The sequence below is a fragment of the Orycteropus afer genome, unplaced genomic scaffold (genome assembly GCF_000298275.1).
Source record: "Orycteropus afer afer isolate SDZICR_OR568_19922 unplaced genomic scaffold, OryAfe1.0 scaffold00257, whole genome shotgun sequence".
NCBI classification, from domain to species: domain Eukaryota; kingdom Metazoa; phylum Chordata; class Mammalia; order Tubulidentata; family Orycteropodidae; genus Orycteropus; species Orycteropus afer.
The window spans coordinates 865775-885594 of NW_006921844.1; the positions used below are offsets into that span (position 1 = coordinate 865775).

The 19820-nt window shown below is 43.2% G+C and overlaps 1 protein-coding gene across 1 annotated transcript in view; it reads right to left on the reverse strand.

Annotated features, from left to right (window-relative positions):
* ADRA1B (adrenoceptor alpha 1B) overlaps positions 1 to 19580 on the reverse strand; it is a 91193-nt gene extending 71613 nt beyond the window's left edge. The window contains exon 1 of the mRNA XM_007949918.2: positions 18632 to 19580. Coding sequence (XP_007948109.1) covers positions 18632 to 19580 — 949 coding nt within the window. The remainder of the gene's footprint in view (positions 1 to 18631) is intronic.
* Between the last annotated feature and the right edge of the window lie 240 nt (positions 19581 to 19820).

Consider the following 19820-nt stretch of genomic DNA (forward strand, 5'->3'; position numbering starts at 1 on the left):
TCCACCTATAGTTACTGTGTTGTTGAAAAAGGTATTTGCAAATTGTTGGTCTTGCAAAATTCTATCATGTGATCTCCAGCGTTATTTCTATCTCCAAGGCCAAATTTCCCAACTACCAATGATTCTTTTTTGTTTCCAACTTTTGCATTCCAGTCACCAGTGATAATCAGCACACCTTGATTGCATGTTTGGTCAATTTCAGACTGCAGAAGTTGGTAAAATCTTCAGTTTCCTCATCTTTGGCTTTGGTGGTTGATGCATAAATTTGAATAATAGAAGTATTAACTGGTTTTCCTTGTAGGTGTATGGATATTATTCTATCACTGACAGCATTGTACTTCAGGATAGATCTTGAAATATCCTTTGTGACCATGAATGCCACTCCATTCCTCTTCAATTTGTCATTTCTGGCACAGTAGATCATATGGTTATCTGACTCAGTGTGACCAAAACCAGTCCATTTTAGTTCACTAATGACTAGGATATCAATCTTGATGTGTTCCAATACATTTTTGACAACTTCCAATATTCCTAGATTCATACTTTGTACATTCTGTGTTCTGATTATCAATGGATATTTGCAGCTGTTTCTTCTCATATTATGTCTTGCCACTTCAGCAAATGGAGACCCCAAAAGCTCTACTTCATCCATATCATAAGGTAGGCTCTACTCTGATGAGGCAGCTCTTTCCCAGTCATATTTTGAGTGCCTTCCAATCTGAGGGACTCATCTTCTGGTACTGTATCAGACAATGTTTCAGGGCTATTCACAAAATTTTCCAGTAATATATCAGACAGTGTTTCACTACTATTCATAAGGTTTTCACTGGCCAATTCCTTGAGAAGTGGATGGCCTCTTCCTTCTTCTGAGTCTGTCTCAGTCTGGAAGCTCCACTGAAACTGGTCCACCATGGGCATCCCTGCTGGCACAGCCTCCAGCCTCATAAAAAAACCAAAACTCACTGCCATCAAGGCGAACTCAACTCATAGTAAACCCCTTCTTGCCTCATAGCAATATGCAAGCCACCACAGTAGGAGCAACCAACAGACAAGTCTGTCTCCCTTAGCTTTTCCAACCGCTCCACTTACTTCCTGGGCTTCTCCTTGCCTGTTCCTGCTGGCCCTGTTTGCTGCTGCTCCCTGCTGCATAGGGGCTGTCCCCACCCCCTTACCTGTTCCAGCTGCAGACAGCCAAGTAAAATAGGATGCTATATAACATAGACTATAACACAGCCTTGAAAAAGAATGACAGTAACTCTATACAAACTGACATAGAAATATGTCCAAGATATGTTGTTGAGTGTAAAATGTAACTTTCACTATTGTTGTTGTTGTTACGTGCTGTCGAGTCAAACCTGACTCATAGTGACCCCTCCTTGGGTTTCCGAGGCAGTATCACTACGGAAGTAGGATTGCCCAACCTTCCTTCCGAGGAGTGGCTGGTAGGTTTGAACCGCCAGCCGTCTGGTTAGCAGGCAAGTGTCTTAGCCACTATGCTACCAGAGCTCCCAACTTTCACTATAGTGTTTATAAATAGTATCATTTATAATTACAAACAGGGTAAAACACACATACGTTCTACACACATACATTCTACACACATTGTTGTTTTTGTTGTTAATGTGCCGTCGAGTCGGACCCGACTCATAGAGACCCCTTCATTGGGTTGCCGAGGCAGTATCACTACGGACGTAGATTGCCCAACCTTCCTTCCGAGGAATGGCTGGTGGGTTTGAACCACCAGCCTTCTGGTTAGCAGTCAAGTGCCTTAGGCACTATGCTACCAGAGCTCCTACAAACACTCAAATATATACATAGGTGTATAAATGTATATACGCAAATGTATGCTTATAAATAGAATATTTCTAAACACATACACCAAAATATGATAATAGTCTTTTGTTTTTGGTCTGAAAAAGACTGAGGATTTGAGGTGGAGGTAGATTTGGGGTCTGTTGTGGATAGGAGCTGTGGTGGTGCTGTGGTTAAAGCATTTGGCTGCTAACCAAAAGGTCAGTGGTTCAAATCCACCCATTGCTCTTCAGGAGAAAGATGAGGCAATCCTCTTCTGTAAAGGTTTACAGCCTTGGAAACTCTATGGGGCCATTCTACTCTGTCTTATAGGGCCCCTATGAGACGGAATTGATTTGACGGTGTTTTTTTTTTTTTTTTGTGGACAGAATTTTTTTTCATTGTTTACTTTTTTGTTCTTTCTGATTTAAATAAAAATGTGCACTATGCTTTTAAATAAAGAAAGTAGTTGATTCAAAAGCTACCACAGTCTGGAGCCATGGAGGGTAGATAAACTTCTGGAACTATTGCCCTAAGAGAACCTTTAAATTTTAAACCCCCAAAAAACCCATTGAAGTCATCTTAACACTGACTAATAGTTTAGCTTAACTAGTAAAACAAAAGGTCTGCCTTGAGCACTGTGCTTTTTTTAAGAACTATCTCTATGGGATCAAATTCACAAGAGCAACTGAAAGGTTAGATAGGAACCTTAGAGTACAGTGAATTTATGTTAATGAGTGAGGAACAATTCAGAAATGGAGGTGAGAATGGTTGTACAACTTGACAAATGTAATCAGTATCACTGAATTATACATGTAGAAACTGCTAAATTGGTGTATGTTTTTTTGAATATATCTCAACAACAACAGCAAAATAAAATTTAGGAAAAAAATGTTACCACAAGTAATCATTCAAAATAGTTACAAAGCATAATATATAGTTCAAGTTTCATGTGATAATGAGACTGCATTTTTTTTGTACAGAAAATGTTATAGACAACCTCACAACCTGAGGCACACCTTTATAATGTTGTAAGATAGTGTTCTTAAACTGGATTAGGAGATATGTGAATTTGGATGGGAAAAAAATTTAAAATTTATTTATTTATTTATTCATTTTAAATTTAAATACTAACCTTTGACAGAATGTTATCATTTTCTTTGTTAGGAATGCAGGCCACAAGCCACAATAGAATCAGCAGGATTTGTCACCAAAAGAAGTCAGATTTGAAATACCACATTTGTTACAGATATCTTGAAATGTTATTTTACTTGTCACTACTTCAAAATTAATTATTTGACTTGCTGCTAGATCTTGTTTATTTAATATGCTAATAAAGAAGGACATTTATTGCTCTATAATAAATTTGCTTTTTCAACATTACAAATATTATATTTCACTATAATTGGTTTTCTGTGATTTCCTATGTCTTTGCTTTTATGGCTCTATTATACATAAAAGAAGGGGGTTTATCAGATTGCCAGTGGAGTTGTTGGAACAAAAAAGCCCAAGAACTGTTGTATGAAGGTAAATTTTGTAGGGTCAGGGACAAGGAGTCACAAATGGGCTGTGAGGGGTGTACTTGAAAGAAGGGAGAGGGGCCCTACCACTTTTGATGCCAGAGGGCTATTAATGGCCTGAATATATGAATTGGATGTAATATTTTTTGTTGTTCCAGTTGGTGAAACCTTCTCCTCCCCCACCAGCTGCCTCCCTGGATGTCAGCCCGGCCCTGTGCTGGTGGTGTGAGCCCTGGGGCCGATGCCTACAATGACAGTGAGCCTGGCTTGCCCTTGGTCCTGTTTTAACCTTCTTCTGGGGCACAGCCAAGGTGCTGAGCTCAGGCTCGAAGCCATGCACGTTAGCCTGGCAGGAAATTCTATCTTGAAGAATTTAAGAAAGCATTAAAAGCCTCCAAACACATCCCAGTGGGAGGGAAAACTTAGGGGGAACAAGATGTCATGGCAAAAACCCCTGGAAAAAGTTAAATGGGATTCTGTGAGGAATGGTCCACTCATGTGTGCTAGAACATTCTGTTTTGAAAAACTTTGGCCTGCTCATTGGTGTGACTTTCATAGCACAGTTCATGTGCCTATACCACAGAGAGGTACTTCATGTTCAAAGGAGGCTTAGATGTGCGTATGGTGGGTGTGGCCAAGAGTGTACTGTTGACAAATCCTACGACCATAGGCTTGTCAGCTGAGAATAAAGCTTAATGTACCCTGGGCTGATGCACGCTCTATCACACCAGGAGGGGTAATGACGGATGGGGCAAATGTGTCCCTCCTCCTGCAGTTATCCTAGCTTTACAAGTCCTTAATACACAGCTTACTTTCTTTCTCTTTCCCCCAAATCTTATTTTAGCTCATCCTTCCTTCCATCTCTTCTAAATTCTGGAACATATTACACCATTTTTCTTGTGCTGAAATGGATGGATTCCTTCATTTACTCACTCATTCACTAAGCAATTAGAGCCAGCCAGCTGTGGATTCAAATCCCAGCTCAGTCACTCATTTGTGTAACCTGAGCAAGTTAACTAAATGAAGAATAGTTTATTTAAAAATTTCAAAGCAACATTTATAATAACTCCTGTTTTCCACAACACTCACACATGAGGTTATGTCTTTCTTCCTTAAATTGATCTAAATTATTAATATTTCTCTACATTGTTAAGGCTGTCAGTTTCTCTTTCCTCTTTCATATCAGGCTCTAGCTATAAACTGAGGTACTAGCTATAAACAGCCTTGTTCTGGTGGTGTAGTGCCTAATGCATTTGACTGCTAATCAAAAGGCTGGTGGTTCAAACCCACCAGCTACTCCTTGGTAGGAAGGTTGGGCAATCTACTTCCACAGGGATACCACCTTGGAAACCTAAGAAGCAGTAGATATAAGTTGGGTCCGACTCGATGGCAGTGAGTTTGTTTTTTGGTTTTATTTATTCAAATTGAGACATTTTTTGAGAATAAAAGGCAGTTAAAATAATAAGAGTCCCTGGGTGGTGCAGTCCCTTGGCTGCTAACCAAAAGGTTGGTGGTTTAAGTCTGCCCAGAGACACTTGGAAGAAAGGCCTGGTGATCTACTTGCCCCATTAGAGAGCAGACCTACGCTGTCCAGTAAACAGACTTAGCAAAGATGGAACATCTCCACTTTTCTGGGCAATAATTTAATATTAAAAAAAAAAAAAAATCAGTGCAGCCATCATAGAAAAAGTCAGAATGTTGTTGGCTTTCTTTCTATTTGCTTCAGATTATGTGTGTATGTGAATTTAAATAACATTTGAAGGTGGGGGCAGCATTCACTTCTCAGTACCTTGGGCTTCTAAAAGTCTTCATCTGGGCTTGGTATAGAGTCACCAGAATGGTTTCCTCCTTTCCTACTTCTGCAGGGATAAACTCTGGCCATATCTCTCCCTCCCCTGCCGAAGTGACAGGAAGGTGACGAGGGCTAGCAAGGTAAGAGGAAATGGGGCTCCACTAGCAACGGGCAGTTCTCCCCCTGGGGCAGGTGAAATGGCAATCTTTTAAAAAGATGGAGTCGTGGTCCTCTTTTTAAGCTCCTATCTTGAGCCCACTCTGGTTTTCACCTCTCCAGTCTTTCTTCATTGGCCCTGTAAGCAGACCCACATTGGCATTTTGGTTTAAGGAAACAGTGCATGACAGTTTCCTTTTAATGTGCTTATGGTTGTTTTAAGTTACATAACTTCTGTAAGTCCATTTCATCATTTATGAAATGGGCAAAGCACTGATGCTTATCTGATGGGTTGTTGGGAGGTACAGATGGTAGATGATGCCCCAGACACACTGTATGAATCATAGCTGTTAGTACTATTTTTGCAGAGAATTTGCTAAGTACGTGTGACTGGGTATGGGGGACAAGATGATTCAAACCTGGACGTACCCTTAAAGAGTTTGCAGTCTGGGCTAAGGGGTTGCAGCTAACATGTGCATATCAACTCAGCCCAATTGACAATTGTGACAAACACCATAAACCTTTACCTTTATGGGGCTGGTAACAAGGAGCGGCTTCATGGGAGAGGTGTCAGCAGAACCTAGAGTTTACAGATAGGTAGGATTTGGATATTTAGATGGTACAGGAAAAGCATTCCTAGCAGAGAGAAGCGTATAAGCATATACAGAGTGGAAGGACAGTGCAAGGTGTTTGGGAATTGGAAAGTCATTCTGTTTTTATCAGACTATATTCCTAATTTTTCAGCCACATTCACAAAGCTTCTCATTCATTTATTCCTTCAACTCTGTAAACATCTGTGCTAGGCAGAGATGAACAATGTGGTCATTGCTTACTAGAAGTTTACAGTTCATACAGGAGAAAGATAAGTAGATCAGTGATGAGGTTGCTATTGAAAGCTATTGCTGGAGTGTTTTGGTGTGAATGAAAGGCACCTATTAACTTCAGGGTCCCTCCCATATTTTCTCATGGTCATATGACTTTGTCAAGTTTTCCAAAACGTTAAGATCACTGTCATTGGTTAAGACCACTGACTATTTCCACTCTGACTTCCCTCTGCCATATTTCCCCTCATGTGAGTGGTACTATAGGGACTATAGGCATTTTTGAGGGAGCCTAGGTGACACAGGGAGCTCTGGTAGCATAGTGCCTAAGGTACTTGACTGCTAACCAGAAGGCTGATGGTTCAAACCCACCAGCCACTCCTTGGAAGGAAGGTTGGGCAATCTACTTCCGTAGTGATACTGCCTCGGAAACCCACGGAGGGGTCACTATATGAGTTGGGTCCGACTTGATGGCACATAACAACAACAACAGGTGACACAAGCAGTTTGCAATTAGCTGCTAATATTAATGGTGGAGTTTCAAACCTACCCAGCAGCTCTGCAGAAGAGAAATAAAAAAAAAATTGCAACTCACAGCAACTCTACAGGACAGAGTAGAACTACTCCAGAGTGTTTCCAAGGCTGTAAATCTTTATGGATGCACATTGTCACATCTTTCTCTCACAGAGCAGCTGGTGGGTTCAATTCACCAATCTTTTGGTTAACAGCTAAGTGGTTAACCACTACACCTCCAGAGTGCCTTGTAGAAAAAAAGGCCGAGTGAACTGCTTTTGTAAAGAAAAGCCAAGAAAACCTCATGGAGCAGTACTACTGTGTAACACGTGGGGTCACCATGAGTCAGGGCCTGACTTGATGGCAGCTAACAAAAAGAAGAGGCATTTTTGGGAGCCGGCAAACAGGAAGTTGAGTTAAGATGCATTTCATTTGGGTTCTGTTGTATACATGTCTGTGGTTTGCTGTCCTTTCCTCTGTTTGATTAGGTTGTTAGCCAGCATCACCACAAGATAGAAAAACAGCTTCTCAAAATACTCCCTCATTCATGGTGGTAACTCACCTGGCCTGTGACATGAACAGGCAAGACCAAAAGCTGATCTGTGATGGGACTGTATCCAATGGCACTGGCACCACACACATGTGGGTAGTGGACCAGAGTCAAGGTCTGAAATGCCTTCAACCAGAATCTACACTGTGGAAAAGTCCTTCAAATCTTATGTGTTTCCCCAAATTTGACAAAAGTCTTAAAAAAAAAAAAGTGGCATTTCCAATAATGAGTCTCAAGGCTTAAACACTTCCAAACTATCAATACTTAATGAAAAATTTTGCCCTATCTTGCCAGAAGAAAGACCAAATTATATTCTCACCAGGTTATGATGCCTCTTGGCTGTTAAGTGATAGGCAGCCACGTGCCCTTCCCTTCCTCATTGTTAGAATAGACTCTGGTTCCTTCTTACAGTTCCTTAAATTGAGGCTCAGAGACCCACCCCTAAGGTGTCCCCAGTGATAAGGCCTTCATCATTATTGATTGCCTAGGTTCCAATCTAGGTCCTCTCACCAATCAGTTGGGTGGCCTGAGGCCAGCTAACTTCTCTGATCGTTCATTTCCTTATCTGTAAAAAGGGGATCACAAAAGTGCCCACTGCATAAGCCTTTGGAGGGGAGGCAAAAAGAGAATGCATAGAAGCACCCCCAGCACTGTGTAGCACAGTAAGCCTGAAATTCAGAAAGAATAAATGGTATCTATTATTATTAATAGGAGCTCTGGTGTCGTAGTGTCATTTGACTGCTAACCAGTAGGCTGGTGGTGCAAACCCACCAGCCACTCCTTGGAAAGAAGGTTGGGCAATCTACTTCTGTAGTGATACCACCTTGGAAACTCAAGGAGGAGTCGCTATGAATTGGATCTGACTCGACAGCAGTGAGTTTTTTTAAATTTATTATTACTATTAATAGTATTAAGAATATGCTGAAGTTGTCAAGGATTTCATTTTACTTGCATTGACAATCAATGCTCATGGAAGTAGCAGTCAAGAAATCAAGAAATCAAGCAGTCAAGAAATTGCATTGGTCAAGTCTACTGTAAAAGTGTCTTTAAAGTGATAAAAGCAAAGATGTACCTTTGAGGAGGAAGGTGTGCCTGACTCAAACCAAGGTATTTTCAATCACCTCATATGGATGTGAAAGCTGGACAAGGAATAAGGAAGACCAGAAATTTGAATTGATGCCCTTGAATTATGGTGTTGGTGAAGAATCTTCAATATATCATTGTGATAGTTAAAGTTGTGTGTCAACTTGGCTGGGCCTGGTTGAGTGGCTGGGCAGCTGGTGGTAGTTATTCTTCATGATGAGACTGATAATCAACTCCATGGTGGGATCTACCACAAGCAGCTGAGTAGCTGCTTTAGGGATGGTCCACTTTCCATATATAAGCAGCAGCTTTGGGAATGGTCTCTAGTTTATGGTACTCATGGACCCTGCATGCAGCTATGTCATTGTTCAGCAGCCTGCCATGCTTTGCCAACCTTGGGACTTTCAGTGGACTTGAATTAATGGTCTGCAGTATGATTTGGTAGCATCAGGACTGTGCTTTTTTATTTGTCAACCTCAGCAGCCAGCAGCTGTCTGAGTAAAGAAAAGCCTCTAGCTTCAGTGGGCTGGGAGCAGGAGGCAGAGCTGAAGCCCAAGGTTGAGGGGTTTTCACCCAGACCCTAGAGCTTGGTACTTTGAAGTTGGACTTAAAGCCTCCGAACTGTAAGAGAATAAACTCCTGTTTGTTCAAGCCATCCCATTTGTGGTGTATTCCTGTCAGAGTGCCACTAGGGAACCAGAACAATCATGGACTGCCAGAAGAAGAGACAAATCTGTCTTGGAAAAAGTACAGCTGCAATGTTCTTTGAAAGTGAGGAGGGTGAGACTTCATACTTTGTAAACGTTATAAGATGAGACCAGTTCCTGGAGAAGGGCATCATGCTTGGTAAAGTAGAGAGTCAGAGAAAAAGAGGAAGACGCCTAAGGAGATGAATTGACAACAGTTGGCTGCTACAATGGCTCAAACATAACAAAGATTGTGGCACAGGACTGGGTGGTATTTTGTTCTAGGATTCATGGATCATGAATTAGAACTGACTCAATGGCACCTAACAACAACAACAACAACAACATTAATATTATTATTATCAGACGTAGTCAAAGAGAGTAGAGGCTGCAGAAACATCTTGCAGATATGGAAGAAACCAATTTCCCAGTGCAGGTCAGTGGCCATTAGTTATTTTTATGAGCCACACACATACTCAGGTAAAGGGCATCTCCTGCATCACAGATCTTAATAGGCCCATCTGTGATGGCCTTGCAGCTACACAGGTACCTTCTGGCATTTCTATGGCCTGTTTTGCCCCAGCAGGGATGAGTGCCTCCACTATCAACCTCCCATCCTGTGGTATGTGACAAATGTTACGCTTCACCAACCATACTGTACCCCCCCTCTCACCGCCCCTCTGTCCCAATCTGCTAAGATCTCACAGCAAAGCTGAGGCTGACTCACTTCTGCATATCTCTCTCCTTCCATGCCTGCTTTCTTCCTTCTTAGTTTCCTTCTTTTTTTCCATAAATATTTACTGTGTCTAGCCACTGTGGTCTTCCTTGATCCCAAGACTTTAGGAAACTCACACTAGAATTTCTGAAAATTTTTTTTGGAGGGGATTGACATAGGATTGCCAACTTAATTATTTTAACAAGTAGGACGTTGAAACAGAAAAACAAGCTACTATCATTTTGACTTACTATTATCATCATTCCATCAAAGAAATGACATTCTCAGTGTTCCAGATAGAAAAGACATAGTCTTTAGAATAAGAGGACAGTTGTTCATATTGACTATTTTTTATTTTTTTTAAAATACAGCCTTCTTCTAGTTGTTTTATTCATTTTACCGTGAACCAGTAAAAACTTTGTCACACGTAAGCAGCAGACTTCAGGTAAATGTTCAGGAAGCCCTGTAGTAGCATTAGGAATTAGAGAGCTAATGTTTATTTAATGTTGTATATGGAGTTCAGGAGCTCTGGTAGCACAGTGCCTAAGGCACTTGACTGCTAACCAGAAGGCTGGCTGTTCAAACCCACCAGCCACTCCTCGGAAGGAAGATGAGGCAATCTACTTCCGTAGTGATACTGCCTTGGAAACTCAAGGAGGGGTCGCTATGAGTCGGGTACGACTCGATGGCACATAACAACAACAACAACAACAACAACATGGAGTTCAATGGGAGTTATGGTAGCATAATGCCTAAGGCACTTGACTGCTAACCAGAAGGCTGGCAGTTCAAGCCCACCAGCCACTCCTTGGAAGGAAGATGGGGCAATCTACTTCTGTAGTGATACTGCCTTGGAAACCCAAGGAGGGGTCATTATGAGTCGGATCCAACTACACAGCAAATAACAACAACAACAACATATGGAGTTCAATGTTGTTGTTGTTGTTGTTGTTTGCCGTCGAGTCAGCCCTGACTCATAGCGACCCCTCCTTGGGTTTCCGAGGCAGTATCACTACGGAAGTAGGATTGCCCAACCTTCCTTCCGAGGAGTGGAGTTCAATAGGCTCTATTGTTTACTAGCTGTGTGACCTGGGCGCATGTTACTGAACCTGTCTGCACTCTAGTTTTCTCATTGTAAAGACAGGGATGATGATGCTTGCTCTGCAGAGGAGTGGTGAGAATGACCAGTGATAAAGAGTATTAAATATTGAGCAGTACACCTGGTATATTGAAGATATTTCCACAGTGCTCATTCTCTCATCCTTCTCCAGGGAGACTCTAGTTCAAAGAAATCAGCTTCCCTCCTGCAGCCTACCTGCCCTTCTTCCATATGGACTGGCTGAAGGGAACTGGGAAGGACTGGGAATGCTTCTGTATGCATTCAGGGAAGATTATCCAAGTTTTCTGAGTCCTCCATGGGTTATTCATTCCAAGGATTCCCAGGAACTAGTGCTGTACTGTTTGAATAAAACTTACCTGGAAAACTTACTGAAAATAGAGATTTTCAGCCCACCACCAGAGATTCTGAAACAATAAGTGAGGCCCAGGAATCTGTTTTTAAAATCAGCACTTCCTCACCACCAGCTGCAGATGTTGCTGGTGAGCAGCTACATTTGCCCAAGTCTCCTGGGTTTGGGGTGGTGACATTTCTGTTGGCTCAACTCATGAGAGGGTCTATAGGATCATTTCTGGCATGGTGTCTTGGAAGCCCTGATGAATGGGTTGGATGAGGAGCCTGGAGGAATCCTCCTGGCTAGGTTTAGCTCCTGCTCACATCTCCCCCTACGGAATCAATTATGCCTCTACCCACCCAAGTGGCTCCATCCAGAAACCCATAGAACATTCTGGACACATTTCTTTCTCTTACTGACTTTCCTACACCACAACCAACCCATTTCCAAGACCTTGAATTTTCTACTTCTTCCTGCTTCCATGAGCTCTGGTGGCTCAGTGATTAAAGCATTTATCTGCTAACCAAAGGTTGGTGGTTCAAACCTGCAAGCTGCTGTGTGGGATAAAAATGAGGCAGTCTGTTCCTGTAAAGATTTATAGCCTTGGAAACCCTACTAGGTAGTTGACTTTGTCCTATAGAGTTGCTGTGAGTCAGAATTGACTCAACGGGACTGGGTTGATTTTGGTTCCCACCTCCACTGCCACCACCCTGGTCTAAGTCACTGTCATCTTTCATGACAATTAGGAAGCCTCCTAATTGTCTTATCTCTAGTCTGTGCTCCACAAAGCAGCCTAAGCCCTCTTCTAAAGACATAATTCAGATAGTATCTCTTATCTGCTTCAAATCCTTCATAGTGGCCAATGGACTTAAGATAAAACCTGAAGTCCTTACTATGGCCTGAAAGTACCTGCATGACCTGGCCTCTGCCCCTCTTCTGGCCTCATCTTGCGCCTGCCTCCTCTCTATTTGCCAGCCTCTGTTAGTTTCTTGTCATCTGCCTCAGGATGGTCAGGCATGCTCTTCTTCCTGCCTAGATCCCTCTTTTTTTAACTGCCCTCTTTACTGAATTATCTCTTGAAAACTGTTCAGGATTGTGCCTAAATAAAATATACTGATCCCTGCTATATACTTCTACAGCATCTCATCCCTTTTCTCCAAGTCAGTTATCATAATTTGCATTCATATTTATTAGTGCACATGCACTTTTCAGAATCTCTATGCTCTCCACTAAAACTAAATTCTATGAGAGCACAGAACATGGCTATTTGGCCTTCATTCCATCTCCACTTGCCTACTGCCCTTGAGTGGATTCCGACTCATAGCAACTTTATAGGTTGAATCTGAGAGTAGAACTGCCCCATAAGCTTTCCAAGGCTATAAATCTTTACAGAAGCAGAGTGACTCATCTTTTAAAATCCCACAGGGTAGCTGGTGGGTTAGAACCACCCACCTATTGGCTAGCAGCCCAATACTTTAACCACAGAGCCACCAGAGCTCCTTTATTCCATCTCCAACACCCAGCAAAGGCATGGACATAGTAGGGACTCAAGAAATACATATTCAGTGAATAAATGAATGATTAAAATAGGCGTCCAGGTCCCTGCATGAAAGGCAAGGAATGCTTTTGCTTATAGGTGGGGTGACCAATGAAAGTATCCAACATTGAGGGACTCACATTATAAGGCAGGAGGAATGGAGAAATTCTAGCCCTGAACTACAATATGGATGGTCTTCCCCATCATTTCATGGGTGAGTTCTTTATGAAGGATGAGGAGGGACTGGAAAAAAGGCAGGCTTTTCCAACAGAAACACAATAAACAATTTGTGAAGATGGTGCTGCGGTTCCTGGAGAGCATTTGCTATGAATGAAGGTTGGGACCAGACAGCAAAAAGACTAGACATCTCGGTACAGTGGAACAGTCTTATGCCTGTTTTGACAGACTTGGGTTCAACTCTAAGCTCTCTCTTTTACTTGCTGTATAACTCGAGCAAGAGGTCTAACCTCTCTGAGCTTGAGTATATTCATCTGTGAAGAGGAAGCAATTACTCTTGCCTGGCAGGGTAGCTGTGAGGATTAGTGAGATAATATCTGTAGAGGGTCTAGAGAGTGTCTGACATGTAGAACATATTTAATAATGATAAGATCTTACTAGGCTGTAAGCCCCCTGAAGGCAGTGGTCACATTTGTTTTTGACTCAAGAACCCAGCGTCCAGCGCAATGCCTAGCACATTGTTGTTGTTGTTAGGTGCTGTTGAGTCAGCTCTGACTCGTGGTGACACTATGTACAACAGAACAAAACAATGCTAAGTCCTACACCATCCTCACAATCATTGCTATACCTGAGCCCACTGTGTCAATCCATCTCATTGAGAGTCTTCCCCTTTTGCATTGACCAAGCATGAGATCCTACTTTACCAAGCGTGATATCTTTCTCCAGGGACTGGTCCTTCCTGACAACATGACCAAAGTAGGTGAGATGAAGTCTGGCCATTCTTGCTTCTAGGAGCATTCAGGCTATGCTTCTTCCAGGACAGATTTGTTCATTCTTCTGGCAGCCCATGGTATTTTCAGTATTCTTCGCCAACATCACAATTCAAATGCATTAATTCTTCTTTGATCCTCCTTATTCATACTCCAGGTTTCACATTAAAAATACCATGGCTTGGGTCAGGCGCACCTTAGTCTTCAAAGTAACATCTTTGTTCTTTAGCACTTTATAGAGGTCTTTTGCAGCAGATTTGCCCAGTCCGATATATCACCTAGCACATAGTAGGTGATTTCATCAGCTGTCTTCAGCTTGATTCCAACTCATGGCAATCCCATGTGAGTCAGACTAGAACTGTGATCAATAGCTTTTAGTGGCTGATTTAGAAGCAGATCCTCAGACCTGCCTTCCAAGGTCCTCTGGGTAGATTTGAACTTCCAACCTTTTAGTTAGTTAATAGCCAAGTACTTTAACTGTTTGTACCAACCAGGGACTCCAATATGCTTCAGAAAGTCCTTATTAATGATTTAATAAATGGTTGGCTATATTTTCCTTCTTCACTATGAGTTCTCTCTTCCAGAAACTCTTCCCTGTGTGCAAAAATCAAGTACTCAAACCAATTGCTTTCCTTGTGTGCATCTCAAATTTTTGTGTTTTGAAATCTCAGAGCTGGAGGATTAGCATGTGTGTTTGTGGGGGTGGCTCTGTCTTGGGTCACCTTTGAGACCCTTCCTTTCCCTCCCTTTGCTCTTGTGGGAGGTGGGAATTCATCAGCCCCAATCTGAATGAGAGGCCTGAAGAAACAAATCAATGAGAGAGGGATTCCTATTTAGTTCCAGTACTATAGAGAGCACAACTGTTTCTTTGAAATTGACCTTCATTTATTTGGAGGGGAACGCAGTTAGTTCAATAATGGCTTCCTGGTGCCTTTCAGCATTTTAAAAGACGGAAGAAAGATTTTGAGTGAGGCAAGGTTCCAGTGTTTTCTAAACAAGTCACTTAGCCCAGCTACCAGTTGGCTGCCCAGGACTTCCTGCTCCTGTCTCCCTCTACTGCAATGCACATCCTTCAATATCCTAGCCACTTCTTGAGACCCTGACCAGGCCTCCCCCAGGCAGATGGGAGCAGGCCTTCATTATAATGCTGGGCAGCTGAAGATTCTCTTGGATATCTTGCTCATGGTCCATTGAGTACAAATGCTGCTATATTATATCCAATTATTTCCTGTCCCTCTCTGGCCTGATTCCAGGGGCCAAATAAAGAAGTCCTTGTTTGGTGGAGTCCATCCCTGCTGCCCAGTAAGTGAGAGCTGGTCATTGGCCCAACTTGGTCTGAGGCCACAAAGAAAGGGTGGAGAGAAGCTAGGGTGGGTGTTATAGGTAGTGAGGGCCCAGCAGGAGATGAGAGGCCTAGCTCTGCAGGCAGCATGACCATAGTCCTGAAAATAAAAATAAGAGAGGAAAGAAAACAAATGGGCCCTGAGCTATGGAGGCCATGCCTATTTTCTGTCCTTCCTAGGAGGAATACCAACCCTTCTCTCCCATGGAGAAAATAAACACAGCTATGGAAATCTCATGCCATCCAGGCACCTGGAAGTCTATCTCCATTGGGAAATTATTCCTACCTGCACTTCTCTGTTTGCCAAGCACTGTCTCCCCCAGCTCTGCTTTCTCCTTTTATGAGTGAAAAGCCTTTCATGGAAAATTTAAAATCTGGAACCTTTTTCAGATTCCAAAGGACTTAGGGTTCTACATTACGCTACATCTATTTGGTTCTATTTGGGTGTTACTTGAAATGAGGGAGGAGAAACACACATCTCTACTTTGCAGGGATGCTTTTTCTCAAATTAACTATTAAGAAAGCATTAATTAAACACCTTCTCTGTTTGAAAGCTCTTGGGTATTTTTACTATTTTTAAATTTTTTTCTGGTATGTTCCAATGATTTTCTTTTCTTAATTGTGATTTGGGTGAAAGTTTCTTTGGTATTTTTTAGAGTCTATAACAAACTCAAAGCAGTCCTATGTGTCTGGAGTTCATAGTCCTCACCTGGCAAGGGTTGGGTTTCCATGCAGGACAGATGTGGATGAAGTTGGCCTAGAGACAGCACATTGGGAGGTCTCTAGTAGACCATAACATGGTAGTCATGAGGTTTTCATTGAAAGGATAGCAGAGACAAGCCCTGATAGCATCAGGGTAGTAAGAGATCTTACTTCCTATGTGTAGAAACCAAGGATCTAAGATCCAGGAAGACAAGGGCTCAGAATGTTGTGGACAAAAGGAGGGAAGAAGTAGGGAGAATGTGAGTGAGAGTGTTGGGTTGGAAGAAAATGAGGAAGGCTTGACTACTTGAAGGAGTCCCTAGGTGGTATAAATGGCCAATGTGTTGGACTACTAACTGAAAAGCTGTACGTTTGAGTCTCTACAAAGGCACCTTGGAAGAAAGGCATAGGGATTTACTTACCAAAAATTAATCACTGAGAACTCTATGGAGATCTATTCTGACACAGATGGAGTCACCATGAGTTGGCATTGACCCAATGGCAACTGGTAGTTGTGGTGGCAATGATTTGAAGAGCAGGATCCAGAGAGAAGTCATATCATCCCACATCACTGTGTGGTTGGGGAAGGTCTAAGCTTTGCAGTATTTAAAATCCTGGCCTCCAGGATGCTGAAGTCTGAGGGAGCTGAGAGATCCTTTGATCAGTGATCCTGAAAGCCTGTCTGTGGACCACCTCTTCAATATGAGCTGCTGGGCTGATTAACATGCAGTTTTCTGGCATCCATCTGATTTACTAAATCAGATTCTTCATAGGTTTGAACTGCCAGCCTTCTGGTTAGCAGTCAAATGCCTTAGGCACTACACTACCAGAGGTCCCTTGGTTGGGCCAGAAAGCTACATTTTTATCAAAATTTGACAGGTGATTTTGACACTTACTGTAGTTTCACAGTCCAACCCTCTTTTCCTCCAGAAGTATAATCTGAAGCCCAGAGAGGTAAAGCAACAAGCTTAGGGTCACAGAGATAATTGATGGCAAAGCTGAAGTGAGAACTCTTGCTTTTGACTGCCTGAGTACTGGTTTTTCTAGTTCGACATCCTGGAAGCCTCCTCACCTGTTTGGAGCTCTGTCTCCTGCCCTCTACTGCCAAAGTCTGCTCCTTTGACCCATGCCTGCATCCTTCGGGGTCCTTGTCCTTCCTGAGGATGTTCTAGTCACAGCCTCTGCAGGCTGAAGAGTGAAGGCAGAAGGAAGAGACAGGAAGCACCTGGTTCTCTTCTGAGTCGTTAGTAATAGATGTGGGATTGGTAAATTAGTGGAGAAGGAGAAAACACAGGGCTGTACCCTGAGGGTGACTGAGGTTTGGTTTGCCATACTTTGTTAACGTTCATTGAGGCTTTGCTGTGTACCAGACACTGTGCTAAGTGCTTTCCATGCATCAGTGCAAACCCCATGAAGTGAATTATTAAGTAGGTCCATTTTGCAGATGGAAAAACTGAGGGTCACAGAGGAACAGTCATTTATCCAAGGTAACATGACTAGTAAGTGGCCAAATAATTTCTATGCACAACCACAAACTTTATAATGGCCCCAACACAGCATGAACTTTCATCTGTTTTAACCCCAACAAGCCTGTAAAAGGACACAGAAAGCTTGGGAAAGAAAAGGCAGCTTCTATGCAATGGCATTTGATCTCTCCTTGGGGGCAGAACTTCAAAGCCTTTCTACTTAACACCATTGAAAATATTTCAGAAAAGCATTAGCCTGTAAGCTTGCCTTAGAAAAGATGACATAGAGAGTAGGTTAAACAACCTCCTCCCCACCTTTTTAAAAAGGGAAACTCTTGATAATAATTTGCTTTCTTTTCATTTGACTCTTTCTCTTAAAAGCAGGTGTCTTCAGAATTCCAGTTACTTGAGGGATTTGTTCTATTCGGTTCTGACTGAGACCCTGGTGTGATTGCAGGTGTTAGTGGTTCAGGGCATGTAGCAGCTGTTGCTTCTCTCGATAACATGGCACATGACTGTGCCATGATCACTTCCCTCCATTCAGTTTCTGTGGTGTCCCCCACGGATATGAAAAGACATCAAAGCAGATCAGTGTCTCAGAGAAGGGACTAGGGCTTCCCAAGCCATGCCATGACACGGCAGCATGTCACAATACCCTCCTCTAGGTTTATCTTCTAGGCAGACCTTGGTTTCCTTGGAAGAAATCAGGGAATTTCTGAACCGTTCAGTAAGACCACTAAAGATGATAGACACACTTTTTATAGGAGGGAGAGAATCCACCTAATTCCATATTACCAGCATTTTGAATCTGCCAGTGGAAGGTGAGAGACAACTATAATTTAATTCTGAAGCATTCCATAAATCAACAGAGTTAGGAACATTTTTGGATGAAAACTGATAATGTGTGACCCTCTGGTCATTTTCTCTTTTAAATTTCCAGCTTTAAGTAACTTAAGGCTGGTGCAGTTGTGAAATGCTCTTATTAACTGATAACGAAGGGAGTGCATTGAGGTGGCAGCAAGCAAGGAGAGGGAGAATGCCACCTCTGCAAAGCTCTTGAGAAGCGTGGGTCTCTGCAAGAGCCCTGGAAATGCTGAATGAAAACCGCCTTTCTGTGTACTAGCTGCCTCTCTGCTTCCTTAATGCCGCGCCTGCAGTAACTACAAACTATTTTGTATGCTGCATTAGTGACGCTGCCTTAGCAGACATATCATTACTACTGAAAGAATGCTGGTGTGATGTTCAAGCCCAGTGTCCTTTTTAATTATTAAACCAAGGCCGCTGAGTGAGTCATCTAATACACCAGATTTTCTTCCCATGGTTCTATTTCAAGTGGCTAAGCACACCTCAGCGTGTTTCAGTAACACCTTAGTTGGTTCCTAGCCAGCTACCCAATCTGCAAAGCCTTTGCAGAACAAACAATATTATCCAATCTCTAAGCACACAGACTGCATTAAAAAAAAAAAAAAAAAAAGAACCACACTTAAAAAAACTTTAAACTCAGCAGTCAATCCAAGATACTCAAATGCCCATTTTCCCTCTGCCAGTTCTCAACTTACCAAGTGGTAGAGCGATGAAGAAGGGTAGCCAACACAAGATGAACATACCGACCACAATGCCCAAGGTCTTGGCTGCTTTCTTTTCCCTGGAGAATTTAAAAAGTTTGACAGCTATGGAACTCCTGGGGTTGTGGCCCTTGGCCTTGGTACTGCTGAGGGTGTCCTCATGAAAGTTCTTGGAGTGAATCCTCAGGGTCAGCTCCTTGGAGTTGGACATCTCCTTCATGACTCCAGCCTCCAGGTTCTTGGTGGTCCTCTTAGCAACGATGTAGACCCGGCAGTACATGACCAGAATGACTGCCAGAGGGATGTAGAAGGAGCCTAGTGAGGAAAAGAGGGCATAGAAGGGTTCTTCAGTGACCCCACATTCCTTGTCATCATTGGGCGCAGGTTCCTTCCATCCAAGAAGAGGCCCAATGGAGATGACCGTGGACAATACCCAGACACTTAGGAGGGCCAAGATGGCCTTCCTGCGGGTGACCAGCGTGGGGTACTGCAGAGAGTAGCGCACCCCAATGTAGCGATCAATGGAGATGGCGCATAGGCTTAGAATGGATGCTGTGCAGCACAGGACATCAACGGCTGCCCAGATATCACAGAAGATCCGCCCTAGCACCCAATAGCCAAGCACCTCCAGGGCAGCTGAGAAGGGGAGGACAGTGAAGCTTAACAGCAGATCGGCAATCGCCAGGTTGACGATGAAATAGTTGGTGGGGGTCCGTAGGTGCCGGTTGCAGGCCACAGACAAGATGACGAGGATGTTGCCCACGATGGCAAAGAGGATGAAGGCGCCCAGCACCAGGCCCACAGAGATGGCCCTGGTGATGTCCAGCTGGGGCAGTGTGGAGTTGCTCGAGGTCTGGTTGGGGCCAGTGAAGTTGGCATTTTTCAACTCTCCCCAGTGGGCAGGTGCTGATGTATTGTGGCCGGTGTCCAGATTGGGATTCATTTTAGAGTCCGCCCTCCATAGCCAGGGAGGTGATTGGGCTGGAAGGGCTGCGGTGACGGCTCCTCAGCTGCCCTGAAACTTTGCTGCCACCGTGGTCTGCTTCCCAGAGGCGCCCTTCTGGCGAGAAGTCATCTCCCCCGGGCAGCCCAGTCTAGCCGCACGTCTCTTGCCTGCACCGAGTCGCTCGCTCGCCGGCTCGCCTGTCAGAGGGAGGAGGATGAGAGGAGGAGAGAGGGGACA